Here is a 25,601-nt window from a genome sequence, read left to right as displayed (position 1 = left end):
TGAATTGTTATATTTAAATTGCTTCTGAGGGCTAATTCATTCCTAAAATGTAGGATACCTAAAATCTCTGTAATTATTTTTTCATATTTTTATTATTCATTTTATGCTTTTGCTACACAATCCCTTTGTCCGAATGTTAACGATGCAATTCGCTTTGTGTAATACTGTAATGCATACTCGTATCGCGGTCTGTCTTCAGAGTTTGCTTATGTTAAAATTTAGATATACCGTATATTCATTAATGTCTTGCTTGTAACGATAGTTTATGTTTTATTTTGGCGGTAACTACGACGCAGTACAACGAGACCATGGGAAGTCAGGAAACTTAATAAATAGCTGGAACTATCTTAAGAGTAACGTTTTAATAAAAATACATAATTTATTTCACAAATATATCAGGTTCTTTTGTGTGAAAGTGTATGATTATAAAATATGACTGCCATTTTAATAATTTATCTTTCGGAGAACATATTCCGAACATTCAGTGAAAATATATTGTCTGGAGGATTAATGATTAAAATGGTGGTCATATTTTCAATTTCGAACATGCAGTGGAACGAAGTTGCGTATAAATTTAGCCGTGTCGCGCGGACTCTCTCAGTAATGTCGCGACATCGAGAGCACATGCAGAACTGTGAGACCATTTGTTTCATTTTAATCGCGAGTTTTGCAATAAGTAAATTGATAATAGACACGTACGACATAGTGAACAATTTGTTGTGAATTGGAACAAATTTCGGAATGTCGCTGCTTATGAAGACAGATATATTGCATGTATCATAAACCTGATCTCTCCATGTATAAACGGAAACAAAAACAAAACCCTACGCCTGTGTCCCTGACACGTCACACTTATTTTTTTATCCCAACTTTTATCAAGGATGAAAGTAGAGGCGTACATACTAATGGAAGAAGGAGCGGGAAATTCTTGGGCGCTTACAGGCGGCAGAGTTGAAAAATGTGATCCCAAAACACATTAAGTCCATTTTTATGAAAGAACTGGGGTAGTTATGTTTATACACCGGTCTACGAACTGAAAGAGTTTTCAAGTGACATGCACAATAACACATTCTTTTAGGCAAGGACTGGCGATGTTTTGGAAGAAACCAATCTTACAATACAATGATAGAGGTCTCAAACTTAATCATATACACAGTATAAGTATAAATCATAAAAATGGCCAAATGGACTCAGCGAATTTTGAGATTAAACTCTTCAATATTGTCAATCCGCCACTGTTGACTTGTCTAGTTATTTGATTCTATAAGATTCTTATTTCTCTGAATGAAGAAGATTTAAAGAAACAACTGATTATAGCACGAATCGAGATAACGCAATATCATCGCTTGCAGTTGTGCATTACAGTGTGCCCAACTGTAGCGGAATTCTACGACGCATAGCGAAATTTCAGGCTTTGGGTGAAGTAACTACGATAATCGAAATCCTCCCAAAATGTAGCGGAAAATTAAAAAGTGCATTTTAAAAGCTTAAATTTGTACATTTATTTTCTCTAAAACTTACCAAATTAATGTTATTAGTTTTTTTTGCGCAACTCTAATTTTCACTAAGAGATGGCACTAATTCTTGTAATCATATGTAAAAAATTAAAATATCACTGCTTTCCCAACTGTAACACAGAAATAGATTGTCACCTGCCATTGTAAGTGCTTGGTTGAGAATAAGATTAGATCTGAAAAATAAAAATGTATGCTGTAAGATCTAAAAAATAGGTGATAAACATATCAGAAGGTTCAACTAACAAATGTACCGATAAGAGTACTCCATCAACGTCCTCTTGTATAGTTTCTAACCTGTCTCTTTCTTCATTACTCTCTTTATTCATTCCTAACTTCTCTCTTACTTCATTCCTAGCCTGTCTCTTACTTCATTCCTAATCTGTCTCTTACTTCATTCCTTACCTGTCTTTTACTTCATTCCTAAGCCTCTTACTTAATTTCTAAATTCTCTTACTTCATTCCTAAGTCTCTTACTTCATTCCTAACCTATTTCTTACTTCATTTCTAACTTGTCTCTTCCCTCATTCCTAACCTGTCTCTTACTTCATTCCTAACCTGTTTCTTACTTCATTACTAACTTGTCTCTTCCCTCATTCCTAACCTGTTTCTTACTTCATTCCTAACCTGTCTCTTACTTCATTCCTAACTTGTTTCTTACTTCATTCCTAACCTTTCTCTTACTTTATTCCTAACTTGTTTCTTACTTCATTCCTAACCTGTCTCTTACTTCATTCCTAACCTGTTTCTTACTTCATTCCTAACTTGTCTCTTCCCTCATTCCTAACCTGTTTCTTACTTCATTCCTAACTTGTTTCTTACTTCATTCCTAACCTGTCTCTTACTTCATTCCTAACCTGTTTCTTACTTCATTCCTAACTTGTATCTTCCCTCATTCCTAACCTGTCTCTTACTTCATTCCTAACTTGTTTCTTACTTCATTCCTAACCTGTCTCTTACTTCATTCCTAACCTGTTTCTTACTTCATTCCTAACCTGTCTCTTACTTCATTCCTAACTTGTTTCTTACTTCATTCCTAACCTGTCTCTTACTTCATTCCTAACTTGTCTCTTCCCTCATTCCTAACCTGTCTCTTACTTCACTCCTAACCTGTCTCTTCCCTCATTCCTAACCTGTCTCTTACTTCATTCCTAACCTGTCTCTTATTTCATTCCTAACCTGTTTCTTACTTCATTCCTAACTTGTTTCTTACCTCATTCCTAACCTGTCTCTTACTGCATTCCTAACCTGTCTCTTCCCTCATTCCTAACTTGTCTCTTACTTCATTCCTAACCTGTTTCTTACCTCATTGCTAACCTGTCTCTTACTTCATTCCTAACCTGTTTCTTACTTCATTCCTAACCTGTCTCTTACTTCATTCCTAACCTGTCTCTTACTTCATTCCTAACCTGTCTCTTCCCTCATTCCTAACCTGTCTCTTACTTCATTCCCAACCTGTTTTTTACTTCATTCCTAATCTGTTTCTTACTTTATTCCTAACTTGTCTCTTACTTCATTCCTAACCTGTCTCTTACTTCATTCCTAACCTGTCTCTTACTTCATTCCTAACCTGTCTCTTACTTCATTCCTAACCTGTCTCTTCCCTCATTCCTAACCTGCCTCTTACTTCATTCCTAACCTGTTTTTTACTTCATTCCTAATCTGTTTCTTACTTTATTCCTAACTTGTCTCTTACTTCATTCCTAACCTGTCTCTTACTTCATTCCTAACCTGTCTCTTACTTCATTCCTAACCTGTCTCTTCCCTCATTCCTAACTTGTCTCTTCCCTCATTCCTAACCTGTTTCTTACTTCATTCCTAACCTGTCTCTTCCCTCATTCCTAACCTGTCTCTTCCCTCATTCCTAACTTGTCTCTTACTTCATTCCTAACCTGTTTCTTACTTCATTCCTAACTTGTCTCTTCCCTCATTCCTAACCTGTCTCTTACTTCACTCCTAACCTGTCTCTTCCCTCATTCCTAACCTGTCTCTTACTTCATTCCTAACCTGTCTCTTATTTCATTCCTAACCTGTTTCTTACTTCATTCCTAACTTGTTTCTTACCTCATTCCTAACCTGTCTCTTACTTCATTTCTAATCTGTCTCTTACTTCATTCCTAACCTGTCTCTTACTTCATTCCTAACTTGTCTCTTACTTCATTCCTAACTTGTCTCTTCCCTCATTCCTAACCTGTCTCTTACTTCATTCCTAACTTGTTTCTTTCTTCATTCCTAACTTGTCTCTTACTTCATTCCTAACTTGTCTCTTACTTCATTCCTAACTTGTCTCTTCCCTCATTCCTAACCTGTCTCTTACTTCATTCCTAACTTGTTTCTTTCTTCATTCCTATCTTGTCTCTTACTTCATTCCTAACCTGTTTCTTACTTCATTCCTAACTTGTCTCTTCCCTCATTCCTAACCTGTCTCTTACTTCATTCCTAACCTGTTTCTTACTTCATTCCTAACTTGTCTCTTACTTCATTCCTAACCTGTCTCTTTCTTCATTCCTAACCTGTCTGTTCTTTTTCTTCTTGTGACAGTTGTAGCGCTCTTTCCTCTTGAGTCAGTTCTCATTCTCTTTCTTCTTATGTCTCGTGCTCTTTCCCCTTGAGTTAGTTCTCGTTCTCTTTCATCTCGAGTCAGTTCTGGTTCTCTTTCACCTCGAGTCAGTTCTTGTTCTCTTTTTTCTTGTGCAAATCCTCGTGCTTTTTCCTCATGAGTCATTCATTCATTCATTCATTCATTCATTCATTCATTCATTCATTCATTCATTCATTTATTATATTTCATAGATCTTACATGAGCAATGAAGCTTTAAGGTGTGGAACAAGTGAAAATTTTAAAATATTACAATTACAATTTTCACAAAATTTTACAATTTTTACAGTTTTACAATTTAATAAATTTCTACAATGATGAGGTGAGATCCGAGGATTCGCCAAAAGATTACCCGGCATTTGCGTTTTGGTTGGGGAAAACCTCGGAAAAACCCAACCAGGTAATCAAATCAAAGGGGTGAAATGAAGTGATGCCGAGGACTCGCCATAGACCATCCGGCTTCAGTCCCACGGCTGGGGAAAACCTCGGAAGAAACCATTCATTCTTCTTGTGACAATTGTAGCGCTCTTTCCTCTTGAGTCAGTTCTCATTCTTTTTCATCTCGAATCAGTTTTCGTTCTCTTTCTTCTTGGTCAGTTCCTGTGCTATTTCCTCTTGGGTCAGTTTTCGTTCTCTTTCATCTCGAGTCAGTTCTGGTTCTCTTTCGTCTCGAGTCAGTTCTAATTCTCTTTCATCTCGAATCAGTTCTCGTTCTCTTTCTTCTTGGTCAGTTCCTGTGCTATTTCCTCTTGGGTCAGTTTTCGTTCTCTTTCATCTCGAGTCAGTTCTGGTTCTCTTTCGTCTCGAGTCAGTTCTAATTCTCTTTCATCTCGAATCAGTTCTCGTTCTCTTTCTTCTTGGTCAGTTCCTGTGCTATTTCCTCTTGGGTCAGTTTTCGTTCTCTTTCATCTCGAGTCAGTTCTGGTTCTCTTTCGTCTCGAGTCAATTCTAGTTGTCTTTCATCTCGAATCAGTTCTCGTTCTCTTTCTTCTTGGTCAGTTCCTGTGCTCTTTCCTCTTGGGTCAGTTTTCGTTCTCTTTCATCTCGAGTCAGTTCTCGTTCTCTTTCATCTCGAGTCAGTTCTGTGCTGTTTTCCCTTGAGTCAATTGTTGAAGTTGGCGGAACGAAAGAAAATAGAGAAAACATTTATTTAGAGGATCGATTAGCATCCTACTTTAGAATGCATGGATATAATATTAAAAAAATCGACTTATTATGCATATAACGACTCTCGCCTACTTGCCGAAGGTAGAAGGTAGGAGTATATTAAATTTGCGCGATCGAGAAACGGGGCACGTGTTACGCACGTCGGATACAATAGCATTGAAATCAGAATCCCGAAAAAATTTAATTTTCAATACTTAATCAAAACAAAATGAAAGAAACTCTTCAGCGCAAACGTACTTTGGAACAAGTTAATTCAAATTATTCGTCAAAAATGTTGAAACTGAAAGATTTGCAAAGCATCGAAAATAAGTATTGGCTTTATCTTCGTGATTCTTGTGAGAAAAATGCACACCCTACTCTGTAATTTAAGAGGCAATATCAATCATTGTATTACATTATTTGCATTTATTGAGTTTTAAATATCCAAAAGTAAAATCTCTTTTTACACGAAATATCTCAACTTACGTGATGATTAAAATATAGAAATCCTATTTATACTTTTACAAGATTCATACACATATTTTGGTCACTGTTAAACAATGAGACCTCCTTGCATCAATAACAGGAGAATCTGAAGTCGTGCTGAAAAGGGTTGGTTGACGGACGGACGGATTTTTCCAAAATTTCTTGAAGGACAAAATCATCTCCATTTGCACAGTTATCTCAGGAATTAATGTAATACCAAAAATGTAATAACCTGGGAAGAAATCTGATTAGCTTTTGTATATAAAAAATAAACATTTAATGTTATCCTACAACTGTCTGTACCGTAATGGCATTACATTGTAGGATAACATTTAGACCTCACACGTCATCCATCATTCACCATTAATTAAAACAAATCATTACAACTAAAGTGCAATTCTGATTCAATGGATAGGCCTACTATTCAACATTATACATTTTGATTGGCCCATTTGAAAGATTCCGTTGAAACAGAGTTCAGTTCAACAATGTATACTGCATACTTTTAATATGAAAAGCAATGATAGTATTATGTGAAGTGCGTTCCTTCAACATCACATACATCTACGTCTTCAAATTATAATAACTGAACAACAAATATTTGACACAACTTAGATAAATTAACATGCCTACTGTTTTATAGTTGTTAATAAATTACAAATAGAATTGTAACAAAACACATTACAATAATAATTATAATAATAAGTAAAAACACACTTAAAACTATAATAAATCACATTCTTAAGTGGATAAAATAAAATTATATAATTTAATGTTGTAATAATTTAAGATTTATACAGTAGGCCTACAAATCATTTATTAAAATTAGACAAATTTATTCTAAATATTTTGATGAAACAAGTTATTTGTATAATAAAGTTTACATTATGTACAATTGTAGATGCTTTATGATTTTAACCTATAACTATGTATTATACTGTCTTAATAATTAAAGGTAGTACAATAACCAAATGTAACTATTGTTTTAATATGTTCTATTTTAAATTATTTTTGATTTGATTTTTAATTATTTATTTGTATTTGCTAAACATTATTGTAACTAAATATTCATTACCTACAAAAATTTAGATATTGAAAATTAAGTCTGAAGATGCCAATTAGCGAAAACGTTCGCATATGATATAGAATACAATAACAAATTATATTTTGTAATATTTTTTTGTAAAACTTGGATAAGTCATTTAGACGGAAATATATATTCAATTAATGAAGTACTACAATAGACTTTCCGGAAACATCAGTATAATTAATTTAAAATAATTTAAATTATGTCAAGAAGCACAATGAAACCTAATTCCGTGATCCCTTTTAATATATTTCTGATTGCTCCATGTTTATTGAGATATACAACAGCAGCGGAATTTAGCGAAATTTTGGCAGCTCCGCAGCGTATTTTGTGTTTCTGAAGTTGGACACACTGTGCGTATCCGATCTCTGCTCAAGACAACGGGAGCCGTGACCTTGCAGATGGTTTCATTGACTCAAGACGTGGACCGCGAATGTATTTCTTGGTAAAAACCAAGTTAGCAGTGGGCCACGCTCTCAGCTGACGAGTCTCGCAGTTCTGGCACTCTCACAAAGTTTAACAGTGTTCGGGATTCGTATACGACCGTTTTAAACAGTGGAATAATACACATGACAGTTATAATAAATCAGTTTTATGATGTGTAAAACTTTGTTTTCGCAATCAGAAAATAGTATCTGCGACGAGAAAAATCAGGTCTGAGTTTTTAGCTGGTGTGCTGTGATACGGCTCGATGCGCATCACTAAACTACAGTATGTTGTTCGTGTGTTGTAGTTCATGAGTGAATTTTGTATTGTAGAAAATCTGTGCACTTCCCACTTTGCGGAGGAACAATCTGAGCTTCGTGACGTACGGAGTGGTTGCGTGGTTAAAACTCAAAAGAATTAAATTGTGCCTAAAATACATTTGTGTTTTTTCCGTGTATATGAATGGATTACGCTACAAAAATATTTTTAAGGACCCTGTGTTTGTATCATTAGAAGTTCCGCTATTGTAATTGTTGCGATAGTTGGGTTATATGTACTCTCATTTATAAGAGAATTAGATTTAGCCTACTCGTAGGTACTTGTAATTTGCATTCCTTAGAATTTATGCGTTTGAACAAATGGATTCAATCGTCGTTTAAGGATGTAATGTCTATATTAGGTTCTTTGATCATTATATGAATTTGTAAGTATTCAGAAGTTGTACTTCCAAAGATAATTTTCCATAATAATTCGCACTTTGACTCAGGATCGCTATATACTATAAAATTAAACGTCAATTCATGTCAATTTAAATATTTTGGTTTTAAAGGTAAACATTTCATAGCATTTAAAACGTTTTTTTTTCAAATAGAATAAATGTTTAGGATATAGAAACTAATAAGTGGTCTATTATTTCTTGCTTTGTATTATCGAGTACTATTATTAATTTAACATATCGCATTGTCTCCAGCCTTTAATTGAAAGCGTTTCGATTTTATTTTGGCTCAAATAGTAACCAAGATTATTTAATAACGCCAAAATGAAGTTCATTGTAATCATGTCTGCCATATTCTTACATGGTCTATTTGAAATCTCCGACGGTTACAGAATTTTGGCGGCATTTCCATATTCAGGAAGGAGTCACTTTAAAGTTTTTGAGTATTATCTCGAGGAGCTTGCAAACAGAGGGCACGAAGTAGTTGTATTGAGTCCGTTTCCTAGGCAACAACCAATATCCAACTATAAAGACATCAATCTTAAGGAAAATGTTACAGCCAGTACAAGTGTGTTTGGCCTAACCTTAGCTGACGTAGGAAGAGGAAGTCAAATCGAGAGCATCTTAAAGCTGAGCAAATGGGGAGTAGAGACATGCAGAAAAACATTTAAACATCCACTGGTTCAGAAGTTGCTAAACTCCAATGAGAAATTTGACGTGATGTTGGCGGAGCCGTTCAACACGGATTGCTTCTTGGCATTTGGGTACAAGTTCCAGATTCCGATAATAGCATTCAGTTCTTGTTCCGTGATGCCTTGGGTGCCGGCCAGAGTTGGAAATCCGGATAACCCTTCATTCATCCCTACGCATTTTGGTGAGTTTTCGGACAAGATGACTTTCATGCAGAGACTGAGCAACACTGTTTCTTACGTGGCACATTATCTTCACTACCCTTTCACAATGGATGCACCTGGATACGAGGTTGCAAAAGAATTCTTCGGTGACGAACTTCCGTTGCTCTCCGAACTGGCCAGGAACACCAGTCTTATTTTTATTAACAGCCATTTTAGTTTCACTAGACCTGTGCCTCTGGTACCAGGAGCCGTCGAGGTGGCGGGAATCCATCTAAGGCCAACGAAAAAGTTACCTAAGGTAGGCTCAAAAAATTATACGATATCCAATAACATTGTCGAACAATAATTTTCTGAATAATTTAAATGTAAAAATTGTTCCGGAGCCGGGTATCGATCCCGAAACCTTTGACTTCACAGGGAACTATACCTAAAAGCCAGATTTGAATAATTTTTCTGCCAAAAAACAAGTAGGCCTATACTAAACTAAATTTATTGTGGTATTACAAATCTGAATTTTGTTTCGTCGCGTCACAATTTGTATATACAGGGTGATTCACGAGGAAAGGTAAAAAAATTAGGACGTGAATTCTGAAGTAATTCTGAGTCAAAAAGTTCATATGATATAGGTCCGTTTTCAAACGGTTACGGAGATATGGCTCTTTGACTTCAGAAAAACGTCTGGGATTCCATTGTACTAACTCGTATTTAGAGACAGATAACGGACAAATTTAAAGTTTATATTCACGTATACATAAATACTTAATATTCTAAACATCGCGGTCGATGTCTTCACACATTTTCAAACGTAGCTCCTTCTGCTTCAATGCACTGTTGCGCTCGGGCTTGAATCGCGCTCATCGCTCGGGAGAGCTGCACGTATGTAGCTGTTCTTTATGCCGCATCCAAAATACGGTCATTTAGCGCCTCTCTTGTTTCCCCGTTCCTTTGCTATACCAAGTCTTTCAGCCAACCCCATAGACAGTAAGTAATCTTCGATATGGTACCCTTCTGTTCGGAAAGCGTCGTTCATATTTAGCGACGGCACGCAAGGAACTTCCATCGCACAAACCATAAACATACACAATATCGTACTGTAGGTAGCTGACTGAACTGCTGTGAATTGATGATAGTGTAGGCTATATTTGTGTTATCTGCGGGTTCTGTGTCATTATATCATACAAGCAAAGGCGATTGGACATTTGTAATGCCCCACCACCCAGTTTGTTTCTCTTATCTACATCGCTCACAATGCAGATTCCAATGTTACGTCATTCATTGCGAACATCAGCAGCATATGGTAACGTCTGATTCACATTGGGGCGAGACGTTTTACCAAAAAAATGCAACTAGCTCCGCCATCGTTCGAAAACGGATCTATGTTCATATGAACTTTTTCACTCAAAGTTGCCTAAGGTATCGTATCCTAAATTTTTTACCTTTCCTCGTGAATCACCCTGTATAGGCCTATATGTTTCTCTAATACTTATTTTCTAGAATTATTTATGTATCATTGCTAATATTACAAATGCTTCAATTAGTACACAAAAAAAAAATTGCCTTATTTATGATGAAGACAGTGTGACAAAGTTGTGTTGCATTCCATCCTTTCTCCCCCCCCCCCCGCTAAGATACCAGCGATTTTTTCTGTTATCTACATATCGTAACAACACGATTATCCACCAGCATAGCTCAGTCGACTTAGGCGCTTGACTGCAGATTAGGAGTTGCGCTCGAGCGTGAATTCGTTTCCTGCTTAGGCTGATTACCTGGTTGAATTATTTCCGAGCTTTTTCCCAACCGTAAGATGAATCTCAGGTAATCTATGGCGAATCCTCGGTCTCATGTCACCAAATACCATCTCACTATCACCAATCCCATCGACGTTAAATAACCAGTCGTTGATACAGCGTCGTTAAATAACCAACTAAAAGAACACACATCCTCAGAAATGAAAGTTATAAAGTGCAAATATTATCCTATTTGGTGGATATTAGTCATGATGGTGATGGTTTTTGATTCAGTGAAAAGTGATGCAAAATTGAGACTAGGAATTTTTATTGGACTAGAGATAAGACAGTTGATGTGTGATATTATATTTGAATCAAACCTCAATCTTTTGAGGTGTAAGCTCGGGACACATTCGTTCTCGTGGAAATAGAGTTTATAGGAAATGATTGAGTTCATAATTACTCTGAGCTACTGCATAACATATTAGAGCATATCAGAATCTAGTTTTTACCTAATCTCGATGATGTAAGTGATGAAAATGGGGAAAAATTTCATTAGGACATATCTGTAATAGAAACAAGATACCAAAGTCTATTTAGTCCGAATATGATTAGTGTCTACTGCTGGTTCCTACAATAATTAGCTATATGTAGACATAAGCAGAAAAGCAAGTAAGCTACTTTTAAAAGAGTTAATGGCGGTTATTAGATGATTCTAATATATATTTAATTTCAGTCCATAAAATAACAACAGAGGTAATTCTTTACTATAGCGTGAGTTCTAGTAGAGTCATATGTACCGTTAAAAAATTGAGTGCCGATACCAATTTCGCACCGAAATAAGGGTGAAAATTTCTCAAAGTGGTGGCGAGGGGAAGGTGCGGGCAAGTGAGATCGCTCCGTCGAGGTGGAAGAGGTAGGCGGCAAAGAGACGTAGCATATATCATTTCCATGCATATCCTTACTGATGACGGAAAAAAATCGAGTTTCCGTAAGATCGAATCAGTGACAGGTTGGGTTATTTTAGACCAACCATGGGGAAAAATGGCTCCGAAGGGCCACTGAACTCAAAGCCGCCTTACCTCCACCGACCCTCTCCTCCGCCTGGTGCTTCTCTAGACACGCTTCATTCAGGGCGGGTATGGCTTCGATCTCGGGACGTCAGTTTCAGGAAGAGTGGCAGAAAGAATTTTTTGTTACTTACAAAAAGAAGAAAGTCTGTTGCTTGGATTAGATCTCTTTAAATACCTACCAGAGGAGCAATTCTCTAATCTGCGCACATTTGCAATGCGTATTGCATCTATGTTTGGCTCAACTTACTGTTGTGAGCTGTTTTTCTTTTCAAAATGAATATGGCCAAAAGTATCTCCAGGTCTAGGATCACAGACATGCATTTAGTTTCAGTATTACGGTTGAGTTGTTCTATTTTAGAGCCAAATATATCCTTTTTAGTTAATAACAAGAAATTTCGAGGGCAATCAAAAAAAAAAAATGAAAACCAGCAGTATAGGCCTACAGTAATATTTCGTTTCATTCATATCTCATATATTTTGTTTAATATGTTTTAAAGTTAAAAGATAGTGGAGCTTAGTTTTACTTTCTTTAGTATTTATAAAAAGAAACAATTGATTTTGCTGATTATTATATTGTGTTTAATATGTTTTAAAGTTAAAAGACAGTGGAGCTTAGTTTTACTTTCTTTAGTATTTATAAAAAGAAACAATTGATTTTGTTGATTATTATATTGTGTTTAATATGTTTTAAAGTTAAATGACAATGGAGCTTAGTTACTTTATTGATTTTAAAAATAAACAATTTATTATGTTGAGCATTGTATCTTTTAATATATTGTACAGTTAAATGACAATGGAGCTTTGCTTTTAGAAAAGAAATACTTTATTATGTCGATCACAAGGCAGTTCAAGAATTTTTCGTGCACATGATAAAGGAATGGTTATACAATTGAAAAATATATAATTTGCCTAATGAGAGTAGGTGGCCGTCATAATTATTGTATCATACGTGTACTTCCTATAAACAAAATACTGTAAAAATTTTGAAACAAGAAATAAGAGCGGAGAAATTACTGATGCGCAAGTTGTGTCAAATCCACCACTGCACTTGACTTAGCAAAACAACTGCCTTACCCCTCGCCTGCCAATCAAACGAATGTGGGGTGAGTAGGAACGTTCCCTCCCTACTTTGCTTATAGTCCTCATAGCTGTTTTAGACCTTTGCTATGTCTTGCATATACTCACAATTGTCTAAGAATGTGTCTTTTTTCTCAAAGGCATACAAAATTCTAAACTAATCTAACTTATCATTGATTCTACCTTACGAAAACTCGATTAGATCGAATCAGTGACAGGTTAGGCTAGGCTAGGCTTTTGCTAAACCTTACATATACTCACAATTGTCTAAGAATATGCCCTTTTTTTCAAGGCTTACCGAAAGCCTAATCTAATCTAACCTGTCACTGATTTGACCTCATGAAAACTCAGCTACAGGTAGACATAAGCAGAAAAGAAAATAAGCTACTTTCATTCTAAAATAATAACATAGGTAATGCTTTACAATAGCGTTATCACGTTAAGGCACAACTATATTAATGTACTTGTGTTCTAGTCGAGTCATATGTACCGTAAACAAAACGAAAATTGAGTGCCGATACCAATTTCGCACCGAAATAAGGGTGAAAATTGCTCAGGAAGTGGTGGCGAGCGGAGAGGTGAGGGTAGGTGGGTACACTCTGTCGAGTTGGAAAGGGCAGGCTGCAGTAAGGGTTAGCACATTTCACTGATCACTGAAAAAAAGCTAGTTTTCGTAAGATCAAATCACAATCACCAATCCCATCGGCGTTAAATAACGAGTAGTTGATACAGTGTTGTTAAATTACCAACTAAAAAACGTGAATTCCGAGAAAAATTATAAACTAATGTAATCTAACTTGTGACTGATGCTACCTTACGAAAACTCTATTTTATCGAATCAGTGACAGGTTAGATTAGGCTTTTGCTATGCCTTGCATATACTCACAATTTGTCTAAGAATGTGCTCTTTCTCCCAAGGCATACCAAAAGCCTAAACTAACCTAACCTGTAACTGATTCGACCTCACGAAATCTCGCTTTTTCCCTGTGACCAGTATGGAAACGCACGGAAATGAGATGTATATGCTACCCCTTCTACCGCCTACCCCTTCCACCTCGCTCGAGCGATCCCACCTTCCCGACCTTCTCCTCTCGCCAACATTTTGGCGGCAACTTTCGACTCTTCTTTTCGGTCTGAAATTGGCGTCGGCACTCATTTTTTTTATTGTATCCGATATGTAAATTATGACTTGACTAGAACCCAAAAATATAAATTCACTTGTATACCTTTACGTGGTAACGCAATAGTAAAGAAGATATGTAGGCCTACCATAAAATATGAGCAGAAATTTTTTCCTACTATATTCTATATGCACTGCATTGCAAAAGTGAAACACTCTGACTCGCTCCTAACTCGAAGCCCTGACATGCTAAGCAATAACTCATTTCTGATATGGAATCAGTAGCCTACATCCATTTCAGTAAAAGGTAACAATATTTATGTCAGTAGCAGATAAAAATATTTTTTTTTCTTCGTCCAGTGTAATTTACGAACCGCTTCCATATAAAACACTGTTGTGGGCTGTTTATCAAAATATATTCTAGAACAAAATATGTGTACCGACTCTATAGGCCTACTGTTAGAAACTAAAAGCGATTTGTCTAGTCTCGTAGCCGTATGAATAAAGTTAATGTGCCTGGTAAGATGATCTCTCAAGTGAGGGCACTACATTTATCCAGCCCCTACATTGTAATATGGAGTAAAATGTAGAATGCGGCAAACGACTTACATTGTCTATAGTCATAGTCTAGATGAAATACATACAGACGAGATTTACAATATAGTCTACTAGTACAACACATAGTTTTAGTATCAATTTCATGAAGTGTTAGTGAATGTCATGAATTCACCTACAGAATAGAAGGCGTGAGAAATTAGGTGCTTCTTTAATTTGGCCCTAAATAATCTTATGTTTTGAGTTTAATTTTTTTAATCGATAGGGAGGGTATTAAAAATTTTTACTGCCATATAACGCACTCTTTTTTGACAGCATGATAGACTTGCCGATGGAGTATGAAAGTCATTTTTTGACGTGTATTTATGCTATGAAGTGTTGAATTAATTACAATGTTTTCACGATTACATACGAGGAAGATTATTAATGAAAAGATATACTGACAAGCCATAGGCATTATTTTAGTTTTTTGAAAACGGTCCTACACGATTCCCTAGATTTGGCACCTACTATTATTCTAATTACTCTTTTTTGTAATAGAAATATATTGTTACTATCTGTGGAATTTCCCCAGAATATTATTCCAAAACTCATTACCGAGTGGAAGTATGCAAAGTATATTGTTTTTAAGGTATTGATATTTACTATCTTTTGCATAGATCTAATAGCAAAACAAGCTGAATTTATTTTGGGGATAATTTCTTTAATATGATTTTTCCAATTTAACACATTATCGATTTTTAAGCCAAGAAATTTGGTTGTTGTTGTTCTAATAGGGATATATTATTAATTATTGTGCTAGAAATTTCCGACGTTGAATTTGGACAGGATTTAAATTGAATTATGTTAGTTTTGTTACAGTTTAATACCAATTTATTGACTGAGAACCAGTCACATATTTTGAAGAGAATTTCCTCTGTTGAAGATTGGAATGCGTTGGAGTTATTGGCTGTAATTACTATACTTGTGTCATCTGCAAGTCTCGAAGCCTGAGTTGATGAGGTTGCGCAGGCCTAGGCATTGATACCTCAATCGAGTCACGGCATACTATCCCTTAACTTCCCACCCAACCTTCCCCGACTGAACAATAATGTTTCGGTTCGATAAGAGTATACAGGAAGATAAGCATTGTTCAGTGACGGATTACATAAGACAGACATTAGTTTTTACGAATTTTCGGCCCTCACTGTACGCCTAAAATCCACCACTGATGCACAGTGCCTTACTGTGCGTTTGTTTCTAAGGTGCTGCAAGTGAAGGCATAGATTGCTGAAAGGATAATATTCCCTTAATTTTTATGTCAGTCAGTGAAGATTTTTTAAATTAACAACGATGTTGGACGAGAGTTCATCATGTGTTCTTAGAAAGTCAAGATCAATGAGTGAGAGATCAATCGAATTCTCGATTGATAACTTTTAGTTTAGTTTCTGTATCGTTGCCTTGTCCAGCATAAACTGTGCACACAGTTAAAGTTAGACCCTGAACATTAGCATTAAAAAAAAAAAACTAAAAATATCGGGTAGATACTCAAGAGAAGTCCTTCAGGCGAACTCATCCCCGTTAAACTGTGTGTTGCAAAAGTCTGAGATAAAATAACTTATTTACTGGCTTTTAAGGAATCCGGAGATTCATTGCCGCCCTCACATAAGCCCGCCATTGGTCCCTATCCTGAGCAAGATTAATCCAGGCTCTATCATCATATCCCACCTCTCTCAAATCCATTTTAATATTATCTTCCCATCTACGTCTCGGGCTCCCCAAAGGTCTTTTTCACTCCGGCCTCCGAACTAACACACTATATGCATTTCTGGATTCGCCCATACGTGCTACATGCCCTCCCCATCTCAAACGTCTGGATTTAATGTTCCTAATTATGTCAGGTGAAGAATACAATGCGTGCAGTTCTGCGTTGTTGTGTAACTTTCTCCATTCTCCTGTAACTTCATCCCTCTTAGCCGCAAATATTTTCTTAAGCACCTTATTCTCAAACACCCTTAACCTATGTTCCTCTCTCAAAGCGAGAGTCCAAGTTTCATAGCCATACAGAACAACCGGTAATATAACTGTTTTATAAATTCTAACTTTCAGATTTTTTGACAGCAGAATAGATGACAAAAGCTCCTCAACTGAATAATAACAGGCATTTCCCAAATTTATTCTGCGTTTAATTTCCTCCCGAGTGTCATTTATATTTGTTACTGTTGCTCCAAGATATTTGAATTTTTCCACCTCTTCGAAGGATAAATCTCTAATTTTTATATATCCATTTCGTACAATATTCTGTTCACGAGACATAATCATATACTTAGTCTTTTCAGGATTTACTTCCAACCCTATCACTTTACTTGCTTCAAGTAGAATTTCCGTGTTTTCCCTAATCGTTTGTGGATTTTCTCCTAACATATTCACGTCATCCGCATAGACAAGAAGCTGATGTAACCCGTTCAATTCCAAACCCTCTGCGTTATCCTGGAATTTCCTAATGGCACATTATAGAGCGAAGTTAAAAAGTAAAGGAGATAGTGCATCTCCTTGCTTAGCCCGCAGTGAATTGGAAAAGCATCAGAAAGAAACTGGCCTATACGGACTCTGCTGTAAGTTTTACTGAGACACATTTTAAGTAATCGAACTAGTTTCTTGCGAATACCAAATTCAATAAGAATAAATATTCCCAGTAAGATGATAAAATACCATTTGAAACTGGGATCGGCGAACCTCTTTCAAATCACTACCGTACCATCACGGACTCCTGATACAGAATAGCTATGCATTTATCGACAGATGATCATATCGTATTTAAGCAGGATGCATCTTAAGAATTCCAGCAAACAAACGTACTGGAGTACCATGATTATACTTACAAGCCCTACTCAGAGAACAAGCATTTTATATAGGCTATATATGAAGAATACATATTTGAAGTTTTGACCACTTTCTTCGTTACAACCTGTATGTGTTATGTTGTCAAGTTGTTATCTGTGTAATATATCCCCTCAATTTTCCGTAGCCTTTAACTTATAGGTTTTCTTTGTCAAGTTTCTGTATTGGTTAACAAAAATGAACGAAAGAAAGAATATGAAGTGTTGATAATGGCCGTGACTTTTTGTCTTGTCACGACGCAGTTTGAATGTGCTTCTATAAGTAATGGCACACCCTCGACAGACCTTTGTTCTGTCACCTGACCGCATTGGTAGTTGGTGGATCTCACAGCGAGAAGGTAAGCACCGCACCGTAACACATGCCTGTGTCAATTAATGTACATTCGTAGCTAGTGCGGCAAGAAAATGTAGCATCCTGGTTGAGCTCCTGTCTTGCACATAATGCCAAATGCTAAAATTACACAAATTGATTTTACTGTGTACCTGCAAACTGAAAGGACGAATATTCGACGCTATGGAAGACAGGTTTTCTTCGCTTTTCTTTCAAGAACTTTTTTTAGCGGGAAGAATATTTTAAGAAATTAGGGTATTAGTGTTTTGACATTAAAATGGAATGCTCCTATATTATATGAAACTTGACATTCTACTTACATCTTAAAATTGATCGTACTGATATTTCCGATAAGTCGACTATAATACTTGATCAATTAAATATGTATTTCCGTCTAATGGCTTATCTAAGTTTTACGACCATTATCAACACTTCATTTCCTTTCTTTCATTTTTGTTTTATTGTATTCTATATCATATGCCGACTTTTGCCTCTGATTGAGATTCTGGCTGATATGTATATCTGTTATAAGCCAGTACATCTCACTTGACGATATGTGTCAGAGGAAGAGAAATTATTATTGTTTGTATGCATCTGAGATTGTTAGTGTAACGTGTAGCTAATCGGCGATGTATGTAATGAAGGGAGAAAGGAACTAGCCATTCTACCCCATTATCTTCTGGCCTATTTGCTTCGCAAGTGGTGGCTTGTTGGTATCACTTGTGAAGTTCAGACCTGTCTTCTGACAACAATGCAAACTTTGTTGAAAATGGACATCTTCAGGCATAGCCTAATTTACAATATCTAAAGTTTGTACATATCGAATATTTGGTTATAGTAATGTTTAACAAATACGTGTGAATACTTAACGATCAAATCAAACTATAATTTAAAATAGAACATATTAAAACAATGGTTAAATTTGGCTGTTGTACTACCCTTGAGTATTAAAACAATAAAATACATAGTTATAGCTTAATGGGAAATGCGTGTTATTATTCGGTTGAGAAGCTTTTATCATCCAGTCTGCTGTCAAAAAATCTGAAAGTTAGAATTTATAAAACAGTTATATTACCGGTTATTTTGTATGGTTGTGAAACTTGGCCTTTCACTTTGAGAGAGGAACATAGGTTAAGGATGTTTGAGAATAAGGTGCTTAGGAAAATATTTGTGGCTAAGAGGGATGAAGTTACAGGAGAATAGAGAAAGTTACACAACGCAGAGCTGCACGCATTGTAGTCTTCACCTGACATAATTAGGGACATTAAATCCAGACGTTTGAGATGGGCAGGGCATGTAGCACGTATGGGCGAATCCAGAAATGCATATAGAGTGTTAGTTGGGAGACCGGAGGGAAAAAGACCTTTGGGGGGCCGAGACGTAGATGGGAGGATAATATTAAAATTGATTTGAGGGAAGTGGGATATGATGATAGAGACTGGATTAATCTTGCACAGGATAGGGACCGATGGCGGGCTTATGTGAGGGCGGCAATGAACCTTCGGGTTCCTTAAAAGCCATTTATAAGTAAGTAAGTATAGAATTCATATATAATACTCACAATGCCTTAAAATGGATATGTAACCTAAAATCTTCTGCCTTCAGGTTAAGGATTAAAATAGGCATATAGGCATAAATCCGCAGCTTAGTTATAATATTTGTTTTGTAAAACTTAGATAAATCATTAGACAGAAATACAATATTTAATTCATCGCGTATTGTACTTAGAGTTTTGATTGATTGAGTGATTGATTTCGCGAGGGTTGGATCCGTCTTTCATTCAGACCGTTTAGATCCATTGCACATCCTATATGCGATGATTGTCTAAGTCCGACGGATGACCTAGGTTAGTGAATTCGACGATGACAGACCGGCTATTCTTGCTGGGCCCTGCAGGTAAGGTCTCATCATCTACAGACGAGCCCGAACCCAGAGCTCAGGGTCCTAAGCCTTTATAACCTAGATCAGCACCGATGCATCATACTAGTTAAAACCCTTCTGGTATAGATAGCGAAAATTTTACTGGTTATATAGATGATATTTCTGAATAGAAGATCTATTAGAATTTTTTGAAATTCTGAAGTGTAAACTAAAAAATGCATGTTTTCATAACATTAATAACTATACTTCGTGGAATTGCCACGAGAATCGCAAGGTTTACTGCGCACGCGGTATAGACTGTATGAGGAGGGGGCGTGCAACGGGTGGAATATGCCTCTAATGTAAACACTGAGCAGTATACTGCGGTTACAATAAAACCTGTATCCTGCATTCAAGAAATATGATGAATGATCATTGAAATAGAAAATGTTTAAACATGTAAATACACAACTATTTTATAGTGAGATATATTAACTCTTAAAATTTAATTTAAGATACATCATCCTTGAATATGTGGATTACAGTGAAGAGTTACATACATTTTGAGCGACTGCAAAGTAACCTTTTCCGATGGTCACTTAAACAGTTTTTATTTTGGGAAAATGTACGTTCCACATCACACCATGTAATACGTACATATTTGAAGAACGGAAAGTCACTACTTTTTAGTACACCAACTTCAGATGTCTTGTCGTGACCTGTTGGTACATCATTTATAATACGAAGTTGTGTATAGGCAGAATTTTTAGCAATAATGTTTCTCAACTTACATTTCACTTTTTCTGAAATTAGTGAATTGTTAATTTTGATAACGGTGTGTGATACTTTATCCCCTATATTAAGGGCTTCTGAGAGTTGTAGTTTAGACGATTCTAACAGGATGATGCTTTTGGACACGATTTTAAAGTTAGAATCAATGAACAGAATATCTTCCAATAGCTGTTCAGGAGGCAATGATTTTTACAGCTGCAACAGCGGAACTGTCTGTGCTATCCAATGCATCAATTACTTCTATTATTTTGGCGTAATGCTCTGCATAATGATTAATAGCATCCAACCACGTTTCCCAACGGGTCAAAACTGGCTGCAGGGGTAAGGGTATTCCAGGGGCAATTATTTGGAACAGCAACACTCTCATTGTACTATGTTTGATTGAATTCTTGTCTGCACTGAACAAATGTTAAGCTTTGACTATTCCCACCACAGCAATGCAAAAACAAGTGCTTACATAGGTATACATTAGCTGTAGCTGCTTATACTACGAGACCGGGCGGCCGCTCACCTCTTCGATACTACCGTACATCGGCAACCTAATTGCATGCTGCGTGTGGCAATTCAACGAAGTCTACTAATAACATTTAAAATTATTCACAAACACACTGTTGCCAATGTAGCCCAAGGTGTGCCTTCGTTAGCGATAAATGGAAAGCTTTCTCAGTCACTAGTAAGACGAAATATTTACGTGATTTTTCTAAATACAGAGTGGAAGTGAAATAGCCTTGCAAATTTCCAGAGCGAATAGCTCATATTGTATGTAACAAAAACCTATAATATCATATTGGTGGAGTCGGCCTCGGTAGCGTAGTCTGTATAGCGCTGGCCTTCTATGCTCGAGGTTGTGGGTTCGATCCCGGTGATGGCATTTAAGTGTGTTTAAATGCGACAGGCTCATGTCAGTATATTGACTGGCATGTAAAAGAACTCCTTCGGGACAAAAATCCCGGCACACCGGCGACACTGATATAACCTCTGCAGTTGCGAGCCTCGTTAAATAAACCATAATTTTGAATTTCATATTGGTGGATAGTTAATAATTTTCAGGAAAAAATGTTTTTTTTTTCTCAAAAGTTTAACAATCTCTTATTCGGTAACTATTGCGAGTGGAATCGTGATTTTAGTCCATATCGATAGGAACTCTTATAAAGAATAGTTTATCCCTCTGGTGTATTTCAATAGCATGTACAGTTTTCGTGTAAATTTAATTAAAAAAAACCCTACGAGTAAATTCAAGCCATTGCACGATGCGAGCAAGTGGCAACGTCTTGGCAGAGAGCACCTCATCTACCGAGACACAGAATTCGTCGACCTCTTACATCTGTATCACGAGTAAAGTATGTTAGCTACGATGTTGCCGGACTGTTGAAACTTCAAACTTAATTTTCTAATTAATCGTGGATTTAATTACAAAACGTAATATAGATTTTCTATTCATTTACGTGTACCCTATCATCCCTTTCAATCTGCAAGGTTATTTCACTTCCAATCTGTATATATATTTTTTTATAGCTTTCACGTTTTGTTTGTCATCATTTGTTGTAATATTTTCACTTACGCGAACTTCAAAAGACGGCTTTAGGTCTGACGATATGGGTGGGTTACTTCTTAGAAAGCTTTAAGCATTGCAATAAACTTCGTAGCTCACTGCTTGAGGAGAAAGGAGATAATGACAATCATGACTACAACTTTTTTTTGGGATCCGACAAGCACAATTTGCTAAAAATGGCTTTGTTTTCAGTTCGCTTAACATAATTCCAGAGCGAAACTTTGTTTCTTACGATGGAGCAATTGCTGTGACTTTAGCGCTGTGATCAAAGTTGTTTCGGAAGAGGACAAATTGAAACCGTTACGGAATTCAACCAGACTGCTATATTTCCATAACTCAAGAAAGAGATATGCTTAAGTAAATTATATTATCGAAGTAATGTCATTGCTGAATATTTATGTAGCCTGCACCTCGCGTTTTTGTGAATTACGTTTGAATTGAATTTTACTTACATAGGCTATATGTTACCTTGTAGATATTATCTCTCATAAGAACAAAAAAGGTCTGTTATATACAGGGTATTAAAAAAGGCATTACATATTTTTGAGAGATGGTAGTAGGCCTACTCATCAAAACAAGAAGACAAAGTCTAATAAATATCGCTACTAAAATTAATATATTTCGAGATATAATTACTTGTTACTCAACATCACAGAAAATGTTCAATGTCATTTCCATTAAAAAACATTCGATATTCTGAGATGTGGTAGTATTTATTAAAACTAAAAAAACAAACTCTAATAAACATGGGCTATAACATTAATATCGTCCAAACCTGTGGAATAACAGTTAGCACATCTGACCGCGAAACCAGGTGGCCCGGGTTCGAATCTCGGTCGAGGTAAGTTACTGATTGAGGTTTTTCCGGGGTTTTCCCTCAACCCCATATGAGCAAATGCTGGATAACTATCAATACTGGACCCCGGACTCATTTCACCGACATTGTCACCCTCATTTCATTCAGACGCTAAATAACCTGAGATGTTGATACAGCGTCGTAAAATGACCTACCTAAAGCAAATACATTTTTAAAATTACACATGGTAAATTTCCTTCAATTGTTACTCCGTTTGTGTGCTCGGAAAATGTCAGTGTTCTGTCTAGCCTGCAAAACATCAGGGGCAACCGGTTGAAATTCGAACATTCGATCGGATTCTCTACCTTGACGGATGCTCTCTGACCGGTCGAATGAAAACCGGTTGTAGGCCCTATTCTGCAGCTCTCTAGTCTGAATCATATTTTTTATAAGCCGTACATAAAGCTTCGTCCATTTTAATTTATTTCGTTTTTTTCTGTTTCCTCTTCATATTAAGGACATGTCTGTCACATAAGAAATTGTTATATTCGGCTTCTTTTTTCACAATATTAATTAAAACTAACAAGTTGGGATGTGGTCTTTTTGAAAGGTGATTTAGTCTGCGATTCCATCCTTCCACTGCATTGTTGGTTCTTTGTCTTCTTTTGTAACAGCTCCACATACTGATGGGTAGTTTGTCATTTTCAAGCCATTGATTCACAAAATAGTCATTGAATTCTGTTACTTTCTGGTCGTTAGGTGAATCTTCCGTAACATATATCCAGCCACTTTCAACGTCCTCAGGTTGTAAAAACGCCAATGATGCACACATACGGATGTGAAGTTAAATCGCTTGGTCCTTGTTGTAAGATTGAACTAAACCCAAGTGTTGAACCTTACGCCAAATGCACTGGTTAAAATGATAATTGCATCCTTTACCTCAACCTCGGGAAATACTTGTCTCAGTGAAAGAATGGCAGCTTCTTCGAAATTCACTATAAAGGATTGAGTATTCCGTACTTTTGTTTTTATTAGTCGGAAAAAACGAGACTATGTTTCCTTGTCTTTTCTTTCTAGGAGACCATATACTACAGGTACGATACGTACGATGCTAGTTTCCTCCAAGGTGCTTTCCAAATCAGTATGAAACTGCTTACTACAAGTTTTGAATGTTCCGTCCATGAAATAACTTCTGAACGATTGCAGAACTTCAATCGCTTTTGTAGAGCAAAAATTAAGTATTCTTTCTCCATCTGAAGAATCGTCAGGTAATAGAAAATTGCTGCCGTCGTTCATACTAAATATTTAATCGGGAATAATAATATCTTCAGATGTATGACATTTTTAATTTCCTACGTTTTATTCGTTGTAAAGTCCTTCTTACTGAATCATACGTAGGATTTTCTGCAACCAAATCATATGCCTTATTTAAAGTAAGACATATTTCTTGACGGTAAGCGTGCCATCCTCTTCTGCGACTCTCTTCTTCACAACATACAGCTTCTCTTTACTTCGTTGGTAGCTACATCTTGTGTGCATGTGTGTTCTGTATTTAATTTCAATACTGGGTGTTCAGTTCAAAGTGTGTCATGGCTCGCTATATGCCGTCATGTGGCTAGCCGATGAGCCTAGAGAATTCAATCTTCCTACACTTCCGCAGAGGTGTATAACCTATGAGGCAGAGAAGTTGACTAGCAAGTACGGCGTTCATTCTGAAGAGTACGTACCGATACGTACGGTAACGCTGGTAGTGGCAGGAATGTGAACTGTTTGGAAATATGTACTGTCGGGATATAGGGAGAGGGTTAAGACGATTACTTACGTATTTGTTGACATTAACTTCGACGGTCAACATGGACACGGAGCATTTGATTTGTGTTGTGGAATGTTACCGTACGCAACCGATGATAACAAATACCCTGCGTACGACTTTCCGGCGCAAAACACAGTTCGAAAGAGGTTATGGTAGCACACAGACCGTACAGACCGCCATCTGTTGCTACGACGTTCAAGTTATACCGTACACGTTCTCAAGTTCAGACTGAAGAACGCCTTAAGTAATAGGCAACTTCTCTAACATATAAGCTGAAACTCGCTTCAAATCGGTGACCCAACAACAGTGACGTCATGACACACTTTGAAATGAACACTCAGTAGTTCATATTGACTACTTGCTATTATTCTACTCTTACAATGACGCTTTCCTTCTATAACACATAACCATGATAAACTATTTCCATCTTTAGATTTTGAATGCAAACGATATTGATATCCGTTACGTAAAACGCTTGGCTTACCTCTGGTTGTAGTTATTACTTTGAGTGGACAGCCCATTTTCCCAGATTTTGGTAGAGTAGTTCCTTCATCAACAGAACTGATATATCGAATTTAGAACAGAACTGAAAGGATAGACAGAAGCACGTTCATTTTTTTAATTTCCATCTAAAAAGGAAAATTGTGTCATTAATTTTCCTGCAAATCGATATTATATCGAATTTAGGAGTGTATTTGACCTCTTTCAAAGGGAAATTCAACAATGTACTTCCCTCTACAAAGATAAATGCAATTAGATACTCCACAAATTGATATATCTCTGGTTTTTCATAGCGAAATCATGTAACTAGACACAGAAAGATATCTTTGAAGATAAATTATGGGTCTGTCGCAAATGACACACTTGTTTACCAACTTGCCGAGGGTAATATTAGCACTGTCGGGAATGACACACTGTCGCAAATGCCGTGGACTCATTTCAGATATAATACTGTATACCCATTAAGAAATGGTAATGCAGTAAACAAAAGGGTAACAAGGTGTGATTCCCTAAAACGTAGGACAGAAGAATTACAGTGAATGGAAATAACATTGATCATCTTTTAGGATATTGATGAACAAGTACTCATATATTGAAAAAAAAATTAGGACCTGTGTTTATTAGATTTCGCTTTCTCCTTTGATGAATACTACCACCTCTCAAAATACGTACGTAATGCTTTTTAACGCCCTGTATGA

The 25,601-nt window shown here is 36.4% G+C and overlaps 1 protein-coding gene across 1 annotated transcript; it reads left to right on the top strand.

Annotated features, from left to right (window-relative positions):
- Window positions 1–7,224: 7,224 nt before the first annotated feature.
- Window positions 7,225–9,188, top strand: LOC138699641 (UDP-glucosyltransferase 2-like). Its single transcript, XM_069825674.1, has 2 exons — window positions 7,225–7,543; window positions 8,366–9,188. Exons 1-2 carry the CDS (start codon window positions 7,524–7,526, stop codon window positions 9,171–9,173), a joined length of 828 nt encoding a protein of 275 aa, XP_069681775.1. The 5' UTR covers window positions 7,225–7,523; the 3' UTR covers window positions 9,174–9,188.
- Window positions 9,189–25,601: the final 16,413 nt, after the last annotated feature.

This window comes from Periplaneta americana, chromosome 5 (genome assembly GCF_040183065.1).
Source record: "Periplaneta americana isolate PAMFEO1 chromosome 5, P.americana_PAMFEO1_priV1, whole genome shotgun sequence".
Taxonomy (NCBI): Eukaryota; Metazoa; Arthropoda; class Insecta; order Blattodea; family Blattidae; genus Periplaneta; species Periplaneta americana.
Note: the sequence above shows the minus strand (reverse complement) of the source record. Positions and strands in the feature narration are given on the sequence as shown.